Raw genomic sequence first — 9,922 nt, forward strand, 5'->3', positions numbered from 1 at the left:
TATCAAGACGTTGGAAACATTCTCCGCAGCCTTTTGTTTCCTTGAGTCGTATTCCTATATGATTTTTACTCGTAATGACTCCGCATCCGGAAGCTGATCACGCGATTCTATGGCGCACCTGAAATTTTCAAAATTATTTGGTAGGCTGTATAGCAGCATAATAGTGAGAAGGTCGACATTAATTTCAATTTCCATCGCTTGGAGCTTGTCTACGATGTCATAGAAAGTCATTACATGAGTATGTACGTCATCGCCTTCTTGCATCTTACTTTGAATCAGCTGTTTTAATAATGCAGCTTTGCGGGCAGGCCCTTTCGAAGCGTACACGGACTCTAATTTTTCCCATATCTCCTTGGATGTCGTACAATTTCGAGTGTGTTTTAACTCTGAAGGACTGATGCATAGGATTAGATCCGATTTAGCTTTACGATCTTCCGCGATCCATTTCTGGTATGCGACTTGCGAACTAGCTTCGTCGGTGACGGTAGGTTTCGGCTTTTCGCCGGAAACGTATTGCCACGTGTCGTTTTTAACTAGCAATGCTTCGACTTGTATTCGCCACGTGTCGTAATTATCCTTTGACAACGTTTCTATGCGCGTAGAGTTAACGACATTTGTGGCGGACATCTTGCTCGCGTTGGCGTATCCCGGCGTTTACTTCGAGTCTCGACGATTTACGTAATGACACGTGTGAGGTTAGGAGCGTCGTTTCGACACGAGAGAGATAGAGATGCAAGATTCGTTCGCGCCCGTTTTATATATTTTATTAGTCGTGATGCACTCGACGATTATATTTATCCGAGTCTCGGTTTTTCGGCGATTGCTGTTCGTGCTCGAGAAACGGTTATTACCTGTCTCGCTTCTTTGCACTGAGCGCGTCGTCCGTTGTAGAGATCTCGCTATTGCTCGTGTTTCGTATCTAACCTTTTTGATTTTTTTTTTGCCTCCTGGGCCCATAACCATTTGTAGGGATAGGTCGCATAGATCGGATGACAGGTTAAATACACGGTTCTATTAGATTAAAAAAAAGATCCTCTTTAATGTGAACACGAGAAAATTTACATTATGTGGTCGAGAGCAATATGGACGTAGTGTCATATAGTACATGAGACCATAGATAGGAAAGTCACTACATAGGTAGCCGAAGGGGTCGCTCTCAGCAGAGAGCGGATTGTCGCGAGCGGAATGCAAGTACCAACAGTAGTTTTAAATTGTGCTCTTGTAACCTGCTTCTTTTACCTTTATATTGTAGTAATAAAAGGGTAGTTTATACACAACGCTTTCGCTCGATTTCTACGCTTAACCTTCCCCGCTTTCATGCATGCAACACCGCGACGCGAGTGTAGTGCATAAACAGAAGTACCACGGTCGAGACCCGAAGACAACCGGATAGCTGAGAAGGACGAGGACGATCATCACCTGACCGGAGCGGCCACCAGGGCACAGTCTCAGCAACAACCACCATTCTAAAAGCTAATTGTAAGTCGCAACGTCCAATAAGGCATGTCACATAACGCGTATTTTTTAACCCGAGCCCCATACTTCAATTGGCTTAACTCCGCGTTGTGTAGCCTAGCCACCTTCCATCAGCACCAAATTAATCACACTATCATTTGCGACAGGTGCCAAAATAACCTACCTCTTCGCAACCGCGTATTTTACAACTCGATCACGCGTCACCATTTAATTGTCGGCGGGGACGAAGAAACCATACGCTGCTCGTCCTGCAATTGTTTAATCTCATTTCCGGAGATCGCGGTTGACTGCGTCGAGTGCTACGAAGCACTGAACGATCTCGCGCGTCATTTGTACGACTCAGAAGACAAGCCGTACCTTAACATCGAGCCTACTATAATAGAGATCGAAGAGACGTGCACGAGTTTATGCCCAGAAGAATAATAGTCATACACGGTAAATTAGAGCATGTGCCCACCGCCGCGCATTACCATTTTCTCGGTCCGTGTCCAACGCGAAACGAACCGCTCGTTCGGTGTATGGCTACGCAGTGCCCAGTGCGTAAACTCTCTGTATTTTTGCAACGACGACGAATCAACGGTATTATGCCTCAAGTGTTAAAGCAAGCACTCGAGTATCAAGAAGGGAGATTATCACGGGGTAATTACCCACTATATCCATCTTGGCCACCCGTACAACCCGCAAAGGTGCGATTCTTGCCGCGCGCCCGCAGATGCCCGCCGCCACCCTCTCGATTGTGACCGTTGCCCCCACGAGTTGGAAGAATTCATAACGTATTTAATACGAGAAGAAGATAGTCCCTGGAACGACTCCGACGCCACCATACTTGCGCTCTCACGGCACACCCTCTAAGGTTACAAAACTCCCCTTACTAGGCCATCGGCCGCGGAAAATCGGGCCCGTCCGCCGGTAAATCTGGCCACGCGATCCGCTACTGGGCTGTGGAGCCCCCGAAGCTTAGGCTTCGAAACAGCCAGTTTCGCCGAAACGCGCGTATTCTGCTCAACGGCGACCGCGCTCGGTCGGGACGTAACAGTTTCATCGAAATGCTGGAAGCAACGATGAAACAAGTGACGATCGCTCTCGACACTCTGCACTGTTTCGAGCTCGAGGTTACCGTAAAGAGAAAACGCTATCGACTTCCAGAAGAAAAAATATCAATGAGTTCGCTCGTTCTTAAAAAGGAAGCAGTTCCCGTGCGTATAAAATGTTTCGATGCCAGAATAATATATAAAATGTCTTGTTAACTAATGATTTTTCGATAATTCTACCTTAATACTTTTGAATGCAGAATAATCAGAGGAATCATACTTCATACCATGTAAAAGAATTATATAATTTCACTTAAAAAATGGCGATGACCTCCATGTGACCTAAAAAAGTAGAATTTTTTTAAAAATTAATTCTACCATAATTTGTCCACCTCGAAACACTACAAATTTTGTACATGAAACATTTTTCTAAAATATATTGTTTGCGAGATATTCCACCTGATATTACGTTTGAAATTTTTAATACATTATATATATTATTTTTAAACAAATATTTACGTATATTTTTATTTTAATTAATTTTTAAATTACAAACAAAGATTATTTGGTTGGCAATTATAAAATCATTCTAAATTCAGGTTGTTACACAGTCCTGTTTTGTCTTGTCTTTACAAAATTTATACAAAATTTTTTAGTAAAAAGAAAACAAAGCGCTGCTGGCCAATGATTGAGTTTTACAACATAAATGCAAATTTTTTTAATCAAGCAATGACAACAAAACAAATATTGTATGTAGTAATTGCCAAAAACACATTTATAAGTCACACACAAGTTATTTTTGTCCAAATTGTATCAACTTATAAAATATGTTTTCCTTTATTTTTTGGTGTATTATTTATTTTTTTTTATTTATCTTTGAATTTTTAGTAATAAAGGTTTATAGCTGTTTGTTTTGTTTTTATATATTTGCAAATATATAAAATAATGACCCGAATAGATCAACTGTATTGTAAATTCGAACAGATCAGCAGGGTTAATGATGAACAATCAGTTTAATGATTATGCGGATATATTTATGTTTATTATGGTAAATAAGTACATCTCTTTTTGCTTTCTGACCTTCTATTTTTTCTTTGATTGAACAAATTTTGTAGTTTTTTTATTTTTGCGGTATTCTAACAACTTGAATATATAACATTTTAATGCTGATTTAGGAAAACAATGGCGCCACGATAGAGACCTCATCCAGATACCATTTAATTCTAATACATTTGCTGTGGTTATGACTGAAAAAGCAAAACTTTTAACTGAGTGTCTCCAAAGAAAAATGGACGAAAATCCAGGGAATGCCGTTAATATTTTTCCTTTTCTTATGAACGCGGCTCTTGATATTATCTGCGGTAATGTATTATTTCTTATGATACACACTACATAATTACAATATTTTTCTCAAAAAAGCATTTTCAACATAATACATTATATACGTTACAATTAATATTATTAGTCATTTTATGAAAAGTAAAAAGAATATACAGTGTTGCATTTAAATAACTTAAAATTATCTAGATAAAGATAAGATAAATTACATTTAAAGTTATCTTAGATAAGATAAAGATAATTCAAATTTAATTTATCTAGATAAAAGAAAAATTTATACATTGTTTTATCTAGATAATTTTAAGATAATTTAACTGTTAAGGAAGAACATAGAATACAGAAAAATTTTTATAAAACTTCTATTTATTGGTTGAACATTGAACATTTATTGATTAAAATAATTAATAAATGAAAAGGAAATTATAAATCATAATTTCTTAAAAATAATAGTTTTTTAAATAATTTGTCCGAATTCTACCAAGTGCAAATATCTACTGTCCGCAACTGAAGAGGCGCTCTACTGCTGCCGATGATGGCAATGATGTATTATATTTTAGCGTCGAATTTGACCCGAGTTCGCCTTCAGTCGAAAACAATATTTGACTATAATAATTGTTGCGACAGCGTGAGATCGACTTGTGGTTTTTGTAGATGCGATTTTTGTAATCCCACTACACGTCATCTTAGATAATTTGATAAAGACAACACTTTTTTAAATCTAAGATAAGACAAAGATAATTTATATTTTGATCATCTAGATAAAGATAAGAAAAAGCCATTTCTTTATCTAGATAACTATCTAGATAATTTTATATAGATAACAGCAAACACTGAGAATATATTTAAAGTCGAGATCAAACCGCCGGTGTGTTAAGATTATACATAATGTTATCGTGCTGCCTCGACTCTGTTCAACATCCTTATAATTTTACTGCATTAATAACGTAATCTGACGGCACAATAGACTAAAAAAGATGACCGCTAATAAGATCGAGATACTGCTCAATGTGGGTGTTTTCTACCTTTAACTGTTTAATCATGTACTCTAGTCATCACCCTACATTTTCATTTCCCCATTGAATCATTATATTTATGTAAGCGACACATTTTAAATTGTAACATACTAAAGAAGGACAAATAAATCTGAAACATGTTTATGTAGTAAATTTATGTATTAAATTCTGCTTCTTAAATATATAATAAATTTAATTTATTATTGATTAGATCTAATAATTGCTTGACTCGACCTTGTTTACCGTTCAAATCTGCATACCTTTAAATTTATTAATATTTATTTTTTTAAATTTGCAAATTATTTGTTGTAATAGTAAAAAAATTCACGAATACATAAAAACACTAAAATCCAACTATGACCGAGGAAGGCCTTCTTGTTTAGATTTGAAAGAAATTCTTATTAAATTACTAAAGTAGTAATAGCAATATAATGTCAGAGATTTATGTTAGACTACTGTAATTCGTGCAAATTCTTGTTCTCACAAGCAAATTTTTATTTAGCAAAATTTTGTAATTAAGAAAGCAGACCTAATTGTTATAAACGACGTAGTAAAGAAAACAAAAATATCAATTATTATTTTGCAGAAACGGCAATGGGTATGGATTTACATGTTCAAGGAAGAGTTCAATCCCCACATATAACAGCAATACAAAAGTCAGTTCCAAAATTTTTATATTGCTATTGTTAATGAAACACTTAGTATTTTAATACTTAATAATGTTAAGAATCAATTTTAGCGGGTCTTGCGAAAGTGTGAAAACCCTTTAATATTTCAGAAAATAAGCATTTTCGAAAGAATTGTTCCGAAAGAATTTTAGACAATAGTTGTAGGGTTTAAAAAGATCTATTTACTGTGTAATTTACCGACTTTCCGCGCGCAGATCAGCTCGTCGGATTCTCGGTGCTAGACCGCGAAAATGGTTCGACGCGGTAGAAAGGAAGGTCGACGGGGCGGTTCGAGATACGTTAGGCGAGATATGATTTTGAACGTATTGACATATATTTGATCGACGACATGTACACGGTAAGCTATTTACATATATATATACACAAGTATGCGTCCCAGCGCTAGATTGTACAAGAGTATATCGGCGCATTCTGGTGTGGGCGCGGTCTTCGGCCGGCGTGCCGCGTTTCGCAACGCGGTAAGCGTGGCCTGGCGATACGGTTCGCGGGCTAGCCGTCGCGACGCGATTATCGCGGGCAGGCCGGATTCCCGCGCGGTGTGGTGATTTTTCGACGGAACCGTCGCAGGTTGGATGCGCGGCACCCTGTCATGTACCTTGACCCGAGAACCCGAACATGGCGGTTGCGGTTTGGTGGGTGTCACGAGGCAAGGGAGGTTGATTCCGAGCACCCGGGGGACCAGCTCGCTGACTAAGGACCTTGGCCCCGAGCGGGTCTCGACTTCCGGGCGTCCGTATGTTCAGGAAGGATCGGTGTCGGAGGCGCAGTACCCTCTCGCCGCGGCCAAGCACTCTTCGATCGGTTTTTCTGACTTCTGGGAGTGGAATATCACTGGCGCAGCGAATCGGTGTCGGAAAGCTGGCTGGTGACGGAGTCGACGTTTCTCGTCGTGACGGCCCTTACCGAGCGACTCCGCTCGCCAGCGTTATCTTTTCGGCGCTTGACGGCGGAGTCGTCGGGTTAGAGAGGACCGCGTGTCCTGCGAGTGCGCGTGCGCGCCGACTCAGCGCGTGCGATGACTCGGCGCGTCTCCTCTGACGGTGTTCGTCGCCAGGCGGTATTACGGTGTTTAAGTCTTAAAAACGGGTACCCGAGGTACCCCCGGTTATGGCCCGGCGGCCTTTCCGGCCGATTCTATTATTTTAACCTTAGGTGGTGTTGCCATGGTCAAATCAAGATTACAATGATTACTTTAAACAAAACGTTTTATTTTTTATTCCAGAATCTAATAGCAAGTGTCAATAACTTTTCGACACACTATAATAAAGTTACTATTCATTAAGTTATGAGACTTATAAGTATATAATGACTTTCAAGCCGCATAACTCGGCAAGTACAAAATAAAAATCAAATTTGTTATAATGTTTTGTAAAGCTTTTGACGTCGGTTAATAGATTCTGGACTCAAAAGTAGAAAATTCAATTAAAAAAATGTATGTGATTTTTATTTGAAGTAACACCATACAAGATTAGAATGATAGAATCAGTAAATAGATCATTTTAAATCCTGCTTTTATCTAAACCTTTATCTAAATCAATTCTTTCGAAATTGCTTATAGCAAATTTGGTTGGATGCACTAGTGAGCACTGGTGCACATTAAAACCGCCGTACACTAATCGATGAACGATATTTATTAACATAAATATATAAACAGATTAAATTGTGAAATACTTATTCGATATTTTATTATGCTATTTGATAAAATATATATTTTATTATTTATGATACTTATATTTTAATTTTTAATTATATTAGATCAGTGTACAGCGGCTTTAATATGCACCAGGCCCCACTAGTGCAGTCCAACCAAATTCGCTATTAGTTTTCGAAATATTAAATGGTTTCCACACTTTTGGAAGATCCTGTATATAATTTCAATTTTCGCAAGCACAACATTGGTATATTACGCTGCTCATGATGTAAAAAAGGAAGGTGAACCGTTGCATATAATGGCGGAGATCTATGAATCACAACCAATCAGAAATTGAACTAATTTGTGGAGCAAACTATTGCACTATTATGCTTTGGCGACTATATTGAATTTTGGAAATAATCTCAAAATTTGAATGACTAACGAGATTCCTACTATCCCCAACTCACTGCACATCTATCGGAATAGTCACCTTTCTTTTTCCGCTATGATGATATTCTTCAAGAACGACGTACTTGTGTTAATTTTTCCCCCAACTCGATAAAATGCCAATCGTATTTTGATACTTTTAGAATAGCCAAATTAACAACGATTCGAATGTTTCAACCGTGGCTTTGGATTGATTGGCTGTATTATTTAACGCCTGCAGGAAGACAATATAAATCAACACTTAAAATAGTGCATGAATTTGCTAATGAGGTAAAAGAAATAACAGATTTAAAACAGTATCAGTGTTTAAATTTTTTACATATTGTTTATTAATTCACACATTTGCAATAAACATGATAAATTCTAGGTGATAAAAAAGAAAAAGCTGGAACAACATTCAAAAACTGACCTAATCAAACTTAAAAATAAGGATAATGACATAGGTATTGCTGTAAATTATAATTATGCATACATTTTACATTTTTTTTCTTTTTCTTTATTTTATAAAATGTATTGTATTAGGTAAGAAGAAGAAGACAACGTTTCTAGATGTATTATTAGAAGAAAATGCGAAAAACGACACTCCTATGAGTGATAATGAGTTGAGAGCGCATGTCGATACGATTATGAGTGCGGTAATATCCAAAAATAAAATTAAAATTCTTCATTTATCTTAATATAAAATTTTCTCTTATATCACTCAATAATGTATTTATACAATTGTAAAATAATATGAAAATAATAACAGGGACACGGCACAACTGCAGTAGCTGTATGTTGGACACTCTTTCTCTTAGGCAATAATCCCGATCACCAGGAAAAAGTTCACGAAGAACTCGAAGAGGTTTTCAGAGATTCAGAGACACCAGCCACTAAAGAGCAGCTGAATGACTTAAAGTATCTCAGCAGAGTTATAGACGAGACGCTTCGAATATTTCCGAGTGCACCTACAATCTCGAGGAAACTAATGAAAGAAGTAAAATTAGGTAAGACATTTAATTTACCAGTTAAAAAGAAAATTTTAAAGAATTTGTTTTGTAAACGTTTAAATGTGTTTGTAAATCAATTAAATGTAATAATTTTTTTGAAGGTAATCTTTTATGGTTTGGTACTTATGAAACTTTATAAATAAGGTTCTTATTATTCTTTTTTTTAAAAAAAAATTAAAGTAATTTCTCTAAAAATACTTGTAGATAATCTTTTAAATTAAAAACTAAACTTGAATTATACTATTGCAAGATTGTTAAATTAATATTATAATCTCACATAATAGTTTAATTTTCAGATCACAAAAGCGATTATATCAATACAAAAAATCAATGTATTTTATAATGTATTTTGTGTATTATTAATCGAGGCAAATGCAATCTATAGTTAATTTATTTCTTTTATTTTAGATGACCATATTACCCTTTCCCAAAAAGATCATGAGGTCGTAGTGCCAATAGTGCTTGTACATCGAAACCCAGAGGTTTGGCCGGATCCATTAAAGTTTGATCCAGATCGCTTCCTTCCAGAGAACAAAAATAAAAAACAGTATGCCTACATTCCGTTCAGCTCTGGACCGAGAAGCTGTATAGGAAAGAAATTTGCTCTAATCGAACTGAAAATCTTAGTGGTTGCTATTCTCAGAAAATGGAAAGTAGAGAGTGAAAAAACAATGGACACGATCAAATACGGTGAAATTATCGTTTTGGTACCCTGCGAGAAATTACTTATACATTTCGTACCCAAGAAACGATATCAATTTGCCAGCAAATAAGTATATGCTTTCTATAATTTGATTTTTATAACTACTGTTATTACTCTTTTACGTATATGTATTTTATACTTACATTTTTGCTTTTGTGGTGAATAACTATCCGCTTTAATAGTTAAATATTAATATAAAAATTTTTTTTTTATTTATAATTATATATAAATTATAAACATTACAATGCCATTATTGCCCCCCACACACACCACACACACACACACACACACACACACACACACACACACACACACACACACACACACACACACACACACACACACACACACACGCCCCCACGCACCACGCACGCCCCACACGCACACATGCATACACGCACACACGCAAATTATGATAATGTCTATGCGTTTGTTTGTATTCGTGTATAAAAAGAAATGTAATTAGGTTCGATAAAAAAATAAATGAGACCCAAATTTAAAATAATTTATTTTGAACTGATTATCATTTTACGATAAAAAAATGTTGCAAAAGTTAGCAAAAAATTAGTAATTTGTGTAAAAACTGAAAATTTTTTATCTTTA

General features: G+C 36.4%; 1 protein-coding gene across 4 annotated transcripts; it reads left to right on the forward strand.

The window, feature by feature from the left end:
* Positions 1 to 3,478: 3,478 nt before the first annotated feature.
* On the forward strand, positions 3,479 to 9,536 carry LOC105206120 (cytochrome P450 4C1-like). 4 transcript variants are annotated; one of them, XM_039459266.1, is made up of 7 exons: positions 3,479 to 3,868; positions 5,445 to 5,514; positions 7,771 to 7,897; positions 7,995 to 8,070; positions 8,150 to 8,262; positions 8,376 to 8,613; positions 9,025 to 9,536. In XM_039459266.1, the coding sequence occupies exons 1-7, from the start codon at positions 3,751 to 3,753 to the stop codon at positions 9,387 to 9,389; spliced, it is 1,107 nt and encodes a 368-aa protein (XP_039315200.1). In that variant the 5' UTR covers positions 3,479 to 3,750; the 3' UTR covers positions 9,390 to 9,536. The 4 variants fall into 4 exon arrangements, with proteins under 4 accessions (XP_039315200.1, XP_039315203.1, XP_039315201.1 ...); XM_039459269.1 differs by lacking the exons at positions 3,479 to 3,868; positions 5,445 to 5,514 and adding an exon at positions 5,528 to 6,114 and having other exon boundaries at positions 9,025 to 9,534; XM_039459267.1 differs by lacking the exons at positions 3,479 to 3,868; positions 5,445 to 5,514 and adding an exon at positions 6,254 to 6,642 and having other exon boundaries at positions 9,025 to 9,535.
* Positions 9,537 to 9,922: the final 386 nt, after the last annotated feature.

This window comes from Solenopsis invicta, unplaced genomic scaffold (assembly GCF_016802725.1).
Source record: "Solenopsis invicta isolate M01_SB unplaced genomic scaffold, UNIL_Sinv_3.0 scaffold_131, whole genome shotgun sequence".
NCBI lineage: Eukaryota > Metazoa > Arthropoda > Insecta > Hymenoptera > Formicidae > Solenopsis > Solenopsis invicta.

Bases quoted from the DNA above. Each gene is read 5' to 3' on its own strand.
- LOC105206120 (XM_039459266.1), top strand. From the start codon at position 3,751: ATGACTGAAAAAGCAAAACTTTTAACTGAGTGTCTCCAAAGAAAAATG. The intron at 5,515-7,770 runs GTCAGTTCCAAA...TGATACTTTTAG, and splicing joins CATATAACAGCAATACAAAA to AATAGCCAAATTAACAACGA. The intron at 7,898-7,994 runs GTAAAAGAAATA...GATAAATTCTAG, and splicing joins TGCATGAATTTGCTAATGAG to GTGATAAAAAAGAAAAAGCT.